Source organism: Rhipicephalus sanguineus, chromosome 2 (genome assembly GCF_013339695.2).
Source record: "Rhipicephalus sanguineus isolate Rsan-2018 chromosome 2, BIME_Rsan_1.4, whole genome shotgun sequence".
NCBI classification, from domain to species: domain Eukaryota; kingdom Metazoa; phylum Arthropoda; class Arachnida; order Ixodida; family Ixodidae; genus Rhipicephalus; species Rhipicephalus sanguineus.
In genome coordinates this window covers 5,707,064-5,722,179 of record NC_051177.1, presented here as the reverse complement: position 1 = coordinate 5,722,179, position 15,116 = coordinate 5,707,064, and the positions used below count along the sequence as shown (strand labels likewise).

The following is a 15,116-nucleotide window of genomic DNA, read 5'->3' as shown; positions in this document are numbered from 1 at the left end:
TACTAAATGGTCTTAAAAACGGATTCTAGCCGGACATTAGACGAGATATAAAACGTTTTCTAGACCTTTAGCTTCTATTCCGTGACGTTTTCTAAACGTTTTTATCGTCTCGGATAAACGTTTATAAAACGTCAATTATCCGTTTTGTGCTACCTGGGGTGGATGACGATTGTTGTTGTGTGGCAGAAACACTCCCAAAATACTCAATTTTGGCTTAGAGTGTAGTTGTGTGCACTTCGTGGCCTTACCGGGCACGCCGACTACACTGGCCTTTGAAAGGTAACTTCTGATGTGACGTAACGTCAGCACTCACGTTAGAGCACAGACGTCAGTATTATTGAAACGAAGTGCACTTTAAGTTGTGATGATGTGGATATTATACCTAACTATCGTTAGTGTATTCCTCCGGGGTCATGCAACGCTTGAATATAACTTCTTGAATCATTGAACTACAAGCGATTAGACTATTATAGAAGCGGAGCCAATAGTGGAACCACAACTGATGTTAAACCGACATGACGCCTGCATTATAGGAGTGCATCTGTAGCGTTCATTTGCTTTGTTATAAAATTAGATAGCCAGCACTGCAACCACAATAGACATTGCATCGGCATTATGCCTGCATAGTGTGCCCTTCCAAAGCAGTTCCAAGACCTGGTGTGGCTTTGTGGTAGAATACCTGACGGCCACTCATAATGCTAGGGTTCAATTCCTGCTGGGATCCTAATTTTTATTCTTTGCATTCGTCGCGTGAACGCTGCCGATGTCGGTTTTTCTTAATGCTCTCGCATTTAAATCACCACAATCTGTTCTCGCCGTTCCTGGGTAGATATAAACTGTCATTCACCTGTGGCGCATACCGGCATACCGCGGCCCATCGTATACGGATATTTGCCGCACGTGCCTGGAGGAAAGGGTTGGATGACGTACGCGGCAGGAGTTTCAAATTATTCACGTCATGATCAGACAGCCATATTTGTCAAACGCTCTTACCCTCCCATGCCAATTTTGCTCTACACCAAGTTAAGGAGACGATCACGAGAGCACCGAGAAGTAGGCGGCTAGATAGATAGATAGATAGATAGATAGATAGATAGATAGATAGATAGATAGATAGATAGATAGATAGATAGATAGATAGATAGATAGATAGATAGATAGATAGATAGATAGATAGATAGATAGATAGATAGATAGATAGATAGATAGATAGATAGATAGATAGATAGATAGATAGATAGATAGATAGATAGATAGATAGATAGATAGATAGATAGATAGATAGATAGATAGATAGATAGATAGATGGATGGAAATGCTTAAAGTGCCTTTGGTTCGCTAAGAAATGCTTCGAATTTAACATCCGCTCGCACGTAGTTCTGATCATAACAGACTCAAACAAGGTCATATTTGCTTATTAGACTACACAAATCAGGCGCTAAAAATGCGATGAACAAAGCTTCCTGCACCATGATAAGTGCTGCTGGTAATGTAAGGCTTTTAGTGGTACTAGCCCATATGGAAGGACTGAGTGCAAGACCAGATTGATTCTGATTAGGAGAACAATACTGTCATGTTGTGTTGCGAATGATATGTTATCTCGATGTCGTTATGTAACCTACTAAATTCACGGCACTCGATCACACACTTAGAGAAATCGCGCGCGCTCTGTAGATAATTGCTTTAGCTTATATGTGAGTCCGTCGCCTAATTGTAAACCAGGTAAATGGTCGACGTAGAATAGAATAATCAATATTTTGAAAATATTTATTCTGTCTTTTTTCAATAGGGTATATATATATATATATATAATACCTATTTCAACCAGTAAAACTCTTATTTACGTTATGAGCGTGAACACGCCCAATTATTAGAGTTACCGTATTATTATGATTTATTTTTTATACTTCTGCGTATATCTAAGCAGGTCTGAGATTACATACAATTATCTTGGTAAGGCTCTTTTTCAATTTTTGTCTCAATAGTTATTTTTTCTATCGTTAATGACGCTTCTTCCAAATACCACTCGGTTAGTGACAATAGTGCCAGTAGAAACAATGAATAATCTTCAAAAATCCTTTATAAAGAACAGCAATACGCGTCTCTTATAACGGCCCAGCCTCTGCCTTCACTACTGCTTCAGTCGTTTAAAAGAAGCGAATGCACCAGAAATGTGCTGCGTTGTCACTGTAAGTGTGTTCATTGTTCCCGCTCTCAATTTTTTATTATTTCAGATTTACTTGGAAGAGAACGGCGCGCATATAAAGAGAGAAGAACTCACCTATCAGGTTGGTGCAATTCCTTTGTATTTTTGATTGGATGGTACTTGTGAAGGACATGCTGTATGATGATAAATTTTCAGCATTTTTTATGTTAAAAACGCCAGATTAACTTACTGTATTACCAGAAATAAAAAGGTGAGCGAATCTTTATTTTCGACTTCGAAGCGAATTCGAATAATGAAAACCAAGCGGGAATCAAATGCAACATTTTTCGAATATTTTGAAATACTAATAGCACTACTTACTTTTGCGAAAAATACTTCAACCAGACACGAAAAGGTGAGTGAGTTGTACGCCAAATACTATACAGGACATGTATGTATTGCACAACACTACACAGAAGTACGTCTACTTAGGACAGGTAGTACCGCCGAGCCAAAGCACGAGAGTGAAATAACTAGAAGAATAAGGTTGGGATGGGGCTCATTCGGCAAGCATTATCAAATCATGATTGGTAGTCTACCACTATCCCTCAAGAGGAAGGTATATAACAGCTGCATCTTACCGGTACTTACCTACGGAGCAGAAACCTGGAGACTTACAAAGAGCGTTCAACTTAAATTGAGGACGACGCAGCGAGCGATGGAAAAGAAAATGATAGGTGTGTAATGAGGTTTATTGGACAAGCCTCAGCACCAGGCGGTAGAACACAGGGCGAAGAAGATGGTGGTGTTCGAACGCAGATCTCGTGGTGGCTCCGCTCGTGATGATGATAGTTGAGCTCCCTGTCATTGTGTTCGTTCCTTCATTACAGGTGTAACCTTAAGAGACAGGAAGAGAGCAGACTGGGTCAGGGAACAAACGGGGGTTAAGGCACCACCTTCTTTTCATCTCTCAACCTCCGATCTGGCTACTGGCAAATTGCTGTAGACGACATGGATCGTGAGAAGACCACCTTCGTCACCACTGACGGCTTTTACCAATTCAAGGTCATGCCCTTCGGTCTTTGCAACGCTCCAGCAACCTTTGAGAGAATGATGGACACGCTGCTTCAAGGATTTCAATGGTCGACGTGCTTGTGTTACTTGGACGACGTGATCATCTTCTCACCCACCTTCGCAACATACCTTGAACTCCTTTCGACCATTCCATCAATATTCCGACAAGCTGGCCTCCAGCTCAATTCCTCCAAGTGCCACTTCGGTCTTCGTCAAATTACTGTGTTGGGCCACCTCGTTGACACTTCCGGTGTACGGCCAGACCCGGCAAAAGTCCGCGCTGTAACGAACTTCCCCGTTCCTCGCTCTGTCCATGATGTTCGCAGTTTCGTGGGCCTGTGCTCGTACTTTCGCCGTTTCGTGAAAAACATTGCGGCACTCGCACGCCCACTCACTGACCTTTTCAAACAAGACGTCCCGTTTTGCTGGGGTCCTCTCCAAGCTGACGCCTTTTCTCAGCTAATCATCGCTTTAATGACGCCACCTATTCTTGCATATTTTGACCAAGATGCTCCTATAGAAGTGCGCACAGACGCTAGTGGTCACAGCATCGGCGCAGTATTGGCCCAAACTCAGCGGGGCACTGATCGTGTTATTGCGTACGCGAGTCGGCTCCTCTCGAAGTCTGAACGCAACTACTCTATAACAGAACGGGAATGCCTTGCCCTTGTCTGGGCGGTTTCAAAATTCCGCCATTACTTCTATGGCCGCCCATTCCATGTCGTAACAGATCATCACGCGCTCTGTTGGCTTTCTTCACTGAAGGACCCTACTGGACGACTTGGCAGGTGGGCGTTGCGTCTTCAGGAGTACTCCTACTCAGTTGCCTACAAGTCTGGACGCCTCTATCTCGACGCCGATTGCTTATCTCGTTACCCTGTTGAAGAGCCAGACGGATCGGTCATCGAGCCTAGCCCTAGCGTCATGTCGATGCCTCAGTTTCTTCAGATTGGTGACGAACAACGTCGCGATGCTTCCTTGCGATCACTCATTGGCCGTCTCGAATCTGCCCCTAACGACGCGTCATTCCGCATGTTCGTCCTCTTGCATGGCACGCTGTACCGTCGTAGCGTTCTGCCCGATGGCCCTTAGTTGTCGTCGTGCCTAAACATTTGCGTTAAATGGTCCTGCATGAGCTTCACGACGAGCCCACTGCCGGCCATATGGGCATATCTCGCACGTACGACCGTGTGCGGCGCCGCTACTTTTGGCGCGGTTTCGCCTGGTCCGTTCGACGTTACTAGGCCTCCTGAGATAAATTCAGCAGATCTCGGCCCTTTTCCTGAGTCCAACTCAGGCAACAAATGGGTCGCCGTTGCTATAGACCATGCGACCAGGTACGCCATCACTCGGGCGCTCCCCACCAGCGCTACTACTGACGTTGCTGACTTTCTGCTCCACGACGTCATTCTACACCATGGCGCTCCTCATCAACTGCTCGCCGATCGTGGCCGCGCATTTTTATCACGAGTAATTGACGATCTTTTACGCTCTTCCTCCACGCAGCACAAGTTGACCACTTCCCACCATCCCCAAACAAATGGCCTCACCGAGCGCCTAAATCGCACTCTCGCGGACATGCTCTCCATGTATGTCTCATCTGACCACCATGACTGGGACCTGGCGCTACCTCACGTGACCTTCGCTTACAATTCATCGCGTCATGATGCCGCCGGTTACTCACATTTTTGTATGATCTATTGCCGTGATCCGACGTTACCACTGGACACCCTACTTCCGGCTACTACATCTCCGCCGAGTGAATACGCACGGGATGCTATCGCTCGTACTGACCACGCGCGTCAGATCGCCCGCTCTAGGCTGTCGGCTTCACAAGCAACCCAGAAGACCCTTTACGACAGCAGGCATGTCGACGTTCGTTTCTCGCCTGGTTCCCTAGTTCTCCTGTGGTGCCCAGTTCGTCGTGTTGGCCTCTCCGAGAAGTTGTTATCCCGCTACAGGGGTCCATACCGTATCGTCCGCCAGGTAACGGACGTCACCTACGAGATCGTTCCCGTCTCCGAGACTAACCCACCTGCAAACACGCCCAATGACGTAGTGCACGTCAGTCGGCTAAAACAATACCGCCCTCCTTCTGAAGAACATGTTTATAGTGCACCGAGACGGCACTTTTCACAGTTATCGGCGAGAAGAGGAAGATCGAGGCTTAGTGTACGAGAAGAACAGTCAATTAAGGCCGAGTGTGCCGAAGGGAAATCAAGGCCAAGTATGAGGTCATGAGGGCAACCTGCTAGAACGGCGAAAAGGACGACGGTGTGACGACCGGCAATGCTGACGTGGAGCAGTGCACATTGCGATTACTTCCACAGTACCGTGATCGCCAACACGTATTGCCTGTGTCCTGGACGGCGTCATAATCTTCTGCAAACGGCGGCGTAGAGGAGCGCTCATAATAGACAGGTGCGCGCCTGTGTCAACCAGGGCGATCACTGGAACATTGTCGACATTTAGTTCAAGCAGGCTGTGGTGTGTGGGGAGCGTCAGTAGAGGATTTGCAGGCATCGATGGTATTGCAGCTTCACCTCCATAAGCTGCAATATCTAGTTTTCTTGTGGAGAGCGGGATTGGCGGCGTTGAGGCGACGGCGAGCGGGAGTAGCGGCGAACGGGCGAAGTGGCGTCATTGGTGAGAGGTTCGTGAGATGACGAGTAGAAATTGGAGGGTGCAGCGGCTGAACGTGTAGAAGTGGTAGGGCGCATGTAGGTAGCGTAGGTCTGGCGTGGTGGGTTTGATCAACGGCGACGGCAATAGCGAGAAACGTGCCCTGGCTGGTGACAAGAAAAGCAGATAGGCTGGTCATCGGGTGTTCGCCATTCCGTAGGGTTGCGGAAGGGCAATGTAGGAGAGGATCGGCGAGCGTTGCCTGGGGAGTAAGGCCGTACGGCAGGGCGAGTGAGGGACATGCTGATAGAAGACCGAGGTTTGCAAACTCCTGCCTGACCACAGCTTGAATGAAGGCCACCGATGGCTGTGAAGGTTCATTGGTGTGTGTTGTGAAAACTGGTGGCTAAATGGGAGCAGGACAGGCAGCTTCAATCTCCCGACGAACAATGCGTGAGACGTCGTCATAGGTGGGCGGCTGGCGAGCGGCTTCACAAGATGAGATTGCGGCCGTGTTGGGAAGCCGCGTAATTCTTTAAGTTATACGGCGGCTCTTGGCTTGTTCAAACCGTCGGCACTCTTTGATGATAGAGTCGACGGTGGCAACGTTGGTATAAACAAGCAGGTTGAAGGCATCGTCTGCGATGCCTTTCAGCACATGCGATACCTTCTCCGACTCAGGCATGTGCTCATCAACCTGGCGACAAAGGGCGATGACGTCGTGAATGTACGCGACGTGCGATTCGGTGGAGGTCTGTGCTCGAGTTGCCAGTTGATTCCGCGTATAAATAACGAGGACCCGTGGTCGTAGATCTGGAACACGTTATTACTTCATGAGGGCTAGCTCCGAATCCCCACTTCGTTCTCCTCTTCGTTTCGTCCCTACCCCCAAGACTATGCCCCACTATTCTATTTTCAACACCGCGCAGCCATCTGCCGTCCAACGGTCTTACCAAAAAGGTCGCGGATCTTCTCTTTGGAAGATTCCCAGCTCGTAATGTCAGCTTCGTGCGTCTCGAATCACACCCGCGGTGGGCCATCAAGGTAGAAAAGTACGTTGGCGAGCATAAGGGTCGGGTCCCACCTATAGCTGGCGCTGATCCGTTCATACAGGTTGATCCATTTGTCAATGTCAACGCCATCCTGTCCGGAAAATACGCCAGGATCATGAGCAGGAGGTAAGACTACGTAGGTAGAAGCCACAGGAGGGGCAGGCGGCGAGGACGATGTTCCGTCAACTTGTGACATGGTCGGACCCGCGATGATACGGCCGTTGCGGAGCTTCGTGATGGGTACAGGGAACAACCAGCACCTCCACCACAAAGATGTTACGTAAAATGACACGAGACGTGACTATTTACAAGTGTATTTACACTGATGTGCACAGAATCGATCAAGATGGAGGACAGCACCCACAGCAGACAGACAGGCCAGTCCTGTTTGCCGTCTTCTGTACGCAGAATGTCTGGCTCTTGATGGGTTAGCTACGTAGCAATATCACAGTTGAAATCAAGAAGCAGAAATGGATATGGGCCGGGCACGTAGCACGTCGGCAGGATAACCGGTGGTCATTAAGGGTAACTGACTGGATTCCTAGAAATGGCAAACGCGTGAGGGGGAGACAGAAAATTAGGTGGGTAGATGAGATTAAGAAGTTTGTAGGTAAACGTGGCAGCAGAAAGTACAGGACCAGGTTGATTGGCGGAACATAGGAGAGGCCTTTGCCCTGCAGTGGGCGTAGACAGGCTGATGATGATAATGATGATGATGATGATGATTACTTGACAGTACCACCATATATGCATGCATAGTTATTTAAAGGGACACTAAAGAGCAAAACGATTTTTCTCGCATTAGTAAAGTAGTCTTCCACGATATCAAAAACACCACGCTTGCTGCGAGAAGACGCTTAATAAGCGAGAAAACGCGCAAAAAGAAAATACAGCTGGCGACGCCACCTTGCAATTCTCGCACCATTTGTCGTGACGTCACATATTTTTGACGGCGCCTGCTTGGGCCTACGTAGTTCCTAATCGGTTAAATCGAAGTACATTGTCCTCCGAGGGGGCCAGAGACTTGACATAACGAGTTTGTAGAAATTTCGTCGAGCCAGTGGCGCCAAAATACATTAAGTGCTCTTTGAAACCTTTTACGTCACGAATTACAAAGTTCGGCGCAAAATTTAAAAATGAAACTTTGAACGTGGTTTTCTCCTCTAATAATAAACGTATGGTGGTGAAATAAAATACACAAGAGTTCTCCGAGCACACTTTATCAATCTAAACCAATTCATTGTTTCTCTTCAGTGTCCCTTTAACGGGCTAGGCACTGACTCATTTTGGTCTCGAGAAGCGTTGCCAGGTTTCGCTACTTTGCGCCAATTTGGCTTCGTTTTGATGGCGGTGCTGACAAAAAGAAGCCTCTTCGCTACATTTTAGCTAGTTTCTTGTTGCCTTGATTTCAACCAAATTGTCAATATATTGCGTCTCGCAGCTGCTGGTGTTCGAGCATAAGATGTCAAAACATAGTGACAAGGTGCGTTTCCAGCTCCCAAAATAAGTTTGCCGATTGCATGACGGAAAAGAAAACCCCTTTGGGTAAGTGGCTGGGGCTCGGGAGAAAACAGTTGCATGGCGCTTCACTTGGAAGACCACTTATTGCTGGAGGTGAGTTCAACCTGTAATTGGAACAGGGCAACCAAAAGCGCTCCGCATCCAGGACGCTCTGCACACATCGACAAAAACAAATTGGCCGCGTATCTGCGTGCTTCGCTGCAAATGTCGTCTAAAGAAGATAGAAGATGCGCTGCGTTAAAGTCCCTGAAACTTCGTAAAGTAGCGACACTTTCCTCCTCCGCTCGCGTTCCTCCTCGTTCTCCTCTCCTTCGCACTCTCTTTTCGAGCATGGCGCCACCTACCTTGCTCCTGCGTAGCAGACGACGCTTCGCAAACTGAGCGCTTGCTTGCCAGGCGGCGCGCTTTAGGCATTCGCACTAGCCGTCTAGCTCTTAGTACGCGTTTTTGTTTAATTATATGTTGTTTAGGAGATGTTAGGACACGTGTGTAAAGGACACATGTGATGTTGAACGGTAATGTCCCGCTCTACATGAAGCCTTCTGAAACCTATACATTGTACACGTCGTCCTCGCGAGGCAAATTCGCCGCGCATACCAATGACGCACTGAGGCTGCCAGTACGCACTAGAGGTAGCCGTTCTTTATTCCAAACTTCCTCAGAAATAGAGGCTCGAACTGGTCCTCGGAGCAATGGTCCTAGAAAGATTAATTTCAGTTATACTACCCAGTACGCATTGCTGCTCATGAGAGTATTTATCTTAACAGCACTTAAGAATGAACGAAGAGCGAATGCAAGATAGCGCCCCGGCAAGATTTGTCATGTAAAAAAGATATGAGCAATGACTGTCAGTGCAAGCAGCAGCTCGGAGCTTCATTGAAAGAAGAATGCGCCAGAAGGCGTTCATCATTTCCAGTCGATACATTTATACAGCGTTGGTTGTTTCGTTAAGAGTGTAGACTCACCAACCATAGTGCACAAGTGCGCCTCGTAGACGTACTTGACATACGAACTGTACTCGCTGCTCAATGAACGAGCAAGCGATCAAATAAACTAGCCTGCCACCGTAAACGTTTCCTTCGCGAGAGCTCCACTCGCGGATAATAATATCATCTGGGGTTTTATGTCCCAATACCACGATATAATTATGAGAGACGCCGTAGTGCAGGGCTCTGGAAATTTTGACCATCTGACGTTTTTTAACGAGCATTGACATCGCATGGCACACTGGCCTCAAGCTATTCGCCTCCATCGAAATGCGACCGCCGCGGTCGATCGCGACCTTCGGGTCAGCAGCCGAGCACTATAACCTCTGCTCCACCGCGGCGGAAAGCTACTCGCGGATATAAACCTCCACAAGAAATGGCACGTAAACCTTCGCACTAAATATACGTGAGGTTCCTAAACGATGAACGCACCCTGCGACTCGGATGGGCACGCACGCTTTGCCTACCTACCTTCTATCGCAAGTCCACCGGCGGATCTGTCGACGTAAAAGAGCCAGAGAAAGCTATTTGCTCCGGGAAAAAAAAAACCGAGCACGCAACAAAACAAACAGAGAGTGCCACTCCTAATTTGAGCTTTCGCACTGCAGCTTTGTTTCTTCAAAAGAAGTGCGCCGAATCTCTGAAGTTTCGTAATCCCATTTTCGATCGTCAGTCGACGTGCCTCCGCAATCGGCGTGCCATGCTAGGCGCACAAACTAATACCGCGAACTCAAACCAGTAGGCGGATCACGCCAAGCAGAAAACGTAACCACATATTCTTGAAAAAAAAACACTTAGCACAGACCCGCAGAAGCAGTAATAAAACGTGTGAGGAATAGCGACGTACTGCACGAATAACTGAGACCTGTCTACGGCGTTATAGCACGCAGCTATTTGCGCGAACCTCGACGAGTAATTATAGTGAGAGGATAGCAACTTACATCGCACAGTCGCGTCGAAAACGTCGGCCGAAAGTTACTTCCTTCGCAACTCGTTGCGCTTCCCGGACGGTATCATAAACAGCTTTTTGCCTTCACTTGATTTGTTTCTGCGTCCGAAAGCGCAGCAGAAGCCCATGGCAACCAACCGTGGCGTCAGTCTTGTGTGCAAGGTATCTCAGAGCACAACGCACGCGAAATGGAAAGTGCGTATCCATAAAACACGTGCGCTGAGAAACAGTGAGTCCGCGCTACGCGAGCAAAGATGGCAGTTGCGGGCGACTGTAAACAAGCGACCGCTCCGAGCGGTCCCACGTGACGGCAGTTGACCAATGCCGACGCGGCGTCAGGCTCGGAGAGGGCAGAGGAGGGAGAAAAGAGAGGAGGCGCGCTTTCATGCACGTATGTCGCTACTTTACGAAGTTTCAGGGACTTTACGCTGCGTGAGATATTAACGCCATCTGGCAATACATCGGGAAACGTGAATGCTGTGTTGCGGGCTGGTAGTCCCGGCGCAGCAGCAGGCAAGACCGGCGGTGACCAACGCGACCGGCGGGGACGCCAGCCAGCCCGAACGAAGCGCCGAAGCAGAAGAAACGTCCGCACTCAACGAGTTCTCTCCACACACTCTTTTATAGACCAGAACACAGCGACTTCCATGCGCATCGCCATATTTGCATCGCGCGTCGCGCCATCTATCGCACACGCGACGAAACAACATGCGCGGGCTGCCACGCCAGCAGACGCTACACAGAGCAAACGTGAAACTTCCGAAACTCAGCCCTGTCGGAGAGCGTGTTTCGCGTCTTTTCTAGCCTGGATATTTTCGCTGATTTTATTGGGACATCAAGAACATCTTCCTCATGCAAGTCCACAATGTATACAGTACGTGCTGAGTGGGCTGCGGAAGCAACCTCGTCAGATACGTACGCTGTTACATTTGTAAAGAAAAACGTTCTCGCTGTAGTACGCGTGAATCGTAATTGCAGTGCAGCTCGCGAAAGAGTGAAACGATGTTTTGTTGCCCCATATTACAAGTTGTGCACAAAGATTTGTGAAAGCTCATGATTTCAGCATGCATCGCGTAATAATTAGAGTATATGCTTTACGGGTAGTTTCGCGGAACGTAATTTTTGTTTCACGGACGCTCTTACAATAATGCGTCTTGCTCACAAAAGCGCGCTATCAGAGAGTATAACCTGAAGTATCGTTCAGCGATCCCTTTTGGAAGCTACCTGCGCTATTTTATTCTTGTAACAATGGTGCTTTACAAGCGAAACTGTGCTACTCTTAGTTGAGCCGGTTAGCTACGCCTGCGACGTAAAGGACACTGGCGCGAGTACTGTTTACTTACGTGCCAATATATGTATTATGTGCAGCTGGATGCCTCGTGTCCAAATAAATTTGGGGACATCGAACAGTGAAATGAAAGCAGGAAATTCTGCCAGCTGTTGAGGAGCACCGTGCCATTTATTATCTTTTGAAAACGAAATCTCGAAGGCGTGGATGCCACCAAAAGCACTAAAGCTTAATACTACGTTGAAAGTGGCAAAGCATGCTGATTGCTTGTGCTTGAAAGCGCTACCTTGCACTAGATTTTCGTCAAAGGAAACGCTCAAAGGTATGAAGTGCACCCCCACACAAAGCTCGCGCCTTCCTTCAACCCAGCTGCGTGTCACGCAAATTAGGTTCGCAAAATGAAATAGGCGGGCATCACACTGCAGAATACACGCTGTTAGTGTACTTACTCGCGCATTTTCACTCGGCTCCTAGTTTTTTTTGATTGAATCACAGTTATCCACTCGCGGCGAAGCTGAAAACACCGCACCTGCACTATTTCCGTGGCGCGTCGTAATCGTCGCACACAACGCGAATATCCTCTTGTTGCGCAGCTTGTTTTGGCATCCAAAGACGACGCAGTAGTGCCCAGACGAGCTCTTATACACTGAAGCGGCGTGAACGGGTAGTTTTTCGCACTTTAAAGCCTCAGAACTGCAGCTTGCCCTGTTTACTTGGTGCAGCCCGCGCGCGCCTTGGCAGCCCCGGTCAGCCCGGCGTCAGGGTGCGAGAGTATCCGCTCGGCTCGCCAGCAGCCTGGGTGCGAGACAGGCGTGCTGCTCTGGTGTATATTCACGTCGCCTGGGTAAAGCAGGAATGCCAGAGCGGCGCCCCATGGCACTCGCACAGTGCAATACTGAACTGAAACCGAAACACAACAATGAGCTCGCGCAGAAGAAACTAGGGTCTCTAGAATTACGTATCTATGTATTTTCTATTAAAGGAACGCACCACCTAATACTTACCTAGTGATGTTGCGCCTCAGATATGCGTAATGTTTGCTTTTTGATCAACCATGTACACAAGTATGAACCTAGTGAGCCGTTCACGATGGCTGGCCCTTGTGCAAGTGGTTCAACTTTGGCCGAGTGGCTGAATCGAGGGACGTGCCGACAAACAGAAAGACAGACAGAAAGACAGACCAAAATTTCTGCGTTTAAGTTCCCCAAGAAAGACTATCGTCTTTAAAAAAAAAAGGATATCTGACGGACTGCTCCTGTCGTTTTCTAGGATTAGGTACCGATTGCTACTGGAGAATATTAATTGTTCGGATATGTCATCACGCGAGATGTGGAAGTGACTGCAATTTATGATTCAATCACAGCAATTAACACTTATTTTAAGCACACTAATGAAGTATTCATTGTTATATTCACTGGTACTTCTACAGCCCTTTTAAAGGGGCCCTGCAACACCGTTCTTAGTTATATTGGAATAGTCTCATTATTGACGTATGACTCTTCACGAGTCATATGCCGCAAAAATTTTTCGAATCCTTCAAGTCTAAGTGGTGTTACCAAATTATAGAGATCACGTTCCGCAGCTTTCTCCCTCAACTCAACGCTGCGAGCGCGCGGAGAGCTAGGCAGCGAGTCGAGGGAGGGAGCGCAGACGAGCGAGGCTCCGCCCAAGAGCGCCGGCGGAAATTTTTTCTTCATTTTTTTCTCTCTGACGTCTGGGCGCAACCACGTGGTCTGTGCCGCCACTTCCGGTCGGCTTGCGTCGTTCTCGTCGAGCGGAGCCGTATCGCGCGTGCTTGAAAACTGCGCGTCGGTTTGGTAATGTTGGGTGTGCACCTCGAACGCCGTAGTGTTTTCTTCGCTTTGCCAACCATGGAAGCAAACCTGCGCGCTCGTTTGGAATGAATGACAGCTGAGATCGGTTTCGGCCTATACTCCGATACACCGCCTCGTAAGACGGCACTGGCAGACGACCCCGAAGCGCCGCCATTACCGGACGCCAGCATTGTTATCGGAGACATGCTGCACGGCTGCCTCGGTCGGTCGTGAGAACGTGCCGGCGATGCAGTTCCCAGCTGACGAGGCAACACTCGAACGGCTGCCACTCTCAACGGCAACCGGCGATGGTCAAAAGCACAGAAATATTCACGTTTTCGGCACTGCGCATGGCGAAGAAAACGGAACCACGCAACTACGAGCAGACGAGCTGTCGGTGAGACCGGAAGTGCTAATATTAATGTTTGTTCGGTGTTTTTAACGCGATAACAGAATATAAACATACATATTATCTACTTATTGAACTCAAAATTAACAATGAAAGTAATAATGAGGGTATTATCGTGATTATAACATCAGCCAATGGTGGAACTGCCGACAATCGCGTCATATTTTGCGGAGTATTACATCATTTGTCGAGAGAAGAGGGAGCGATTTTCAGCTGACTTTGAGAATTTATTGTAAATTCCAGGCCGTGCGCATCGCTATAATATTTGACTCGCGTGTTCTCGGGAGCCTCGACTACCGATCGGCAGCGCTTTTTGAGCATGCTCGAAAAGTGTTGCAGGGCCCCTTTAAGAAAAGTCATGCAAGACGCGTGAAGAGTAAGCCATTTCTGGAACAGAGAAAGAAACTTCGTCATCCTGCACGAAATGATTGCTAAAGCCAGCACTTTATGCTTTAATCTCAAAATATATGATTTTGAAGGGTTTTTGCTGTGTTTATTTACATTTCCATTCTGAATTTAGTCACTTCAATAAAGGATCGCATGTGTTTTGACACATGTGTGGCTACTTTTGGTTGCTTTTGCTGCCCTTCGCTCAAGTTGGCTACCTTTTGGCTATTTCTTCCGATATCTTGGCTATTTTTTGTTTTTTCGACCTGGCAACTCTGGACCGGAGTTTATTTGCTGCAATATGTTGCTGGGAGTCCATAATTATGGCATGGCACTTCGATTGCTGCAGCGCGTGAATTACAGCCTGTTCATTACCGACCAGACTCAGTTTTGGTTTGGGAGAGCTCCGCGAACGACAAGCCGTCGGCTGCAACAAGGCCACCTAGCGTGTGCACACAGAACTGTGACGCACTTCCCCGCTGTCTGCATCGTCTGTTCGTGTTCGTTCGCCTGGCGCATGGGCTGCGCGATGTCGTCGTCGTCGTCTGGCGGCAACGACGTTCGACAGGCTTCCACACATTCCAAACGTTCGCCACGGACACGGAAACAGTCGCCAGACAGTAGTCAGCTGGCGCAAGCGCTGCGAAAGGGCTACTATGACGTCATCATTGCTAGCTCCGCCAGCTCGGAGCTCGGCTTTGTAGACATCGCGGAATTTCGGTGTTACCTTCAGGTTACCTTAGATATTACCAATACGTGAGGTGCGGCGTATAGCGCTGGATCGCGCATGCGAACGTAAAAGTTCATATAAGTTACCTTCAAAGCTTTATTCGCTGTAAGACAGGGTAGATGATATACGCGTGTTTAC

The 15,116-nt window shown here is 48.2% G+C and overlaps 1 protein-coding gene across 1 annotated transcript in view; it reads left to right on the top strand.

The window, feature by feature from the left end:
• LOC119382366 (transient-receptor-potential-like protein) overlaps positions 1-15,116 on the top strand; it is a 604,781-nt gene that overhangs the window by 478,482 nt on the left and 111,183 nt on the right. Inside the window, exon 13 of the mRNA XM_049412186.1 lies at positions 2,235-2,288. Within this exon, the coding sequence (XP_049268143.1) occupies positions 2,235-2,288 (54 nt within the window). The remainder of the gene's footprint in view (positions 1-2,234; positions 2,289-15,116) is intronic.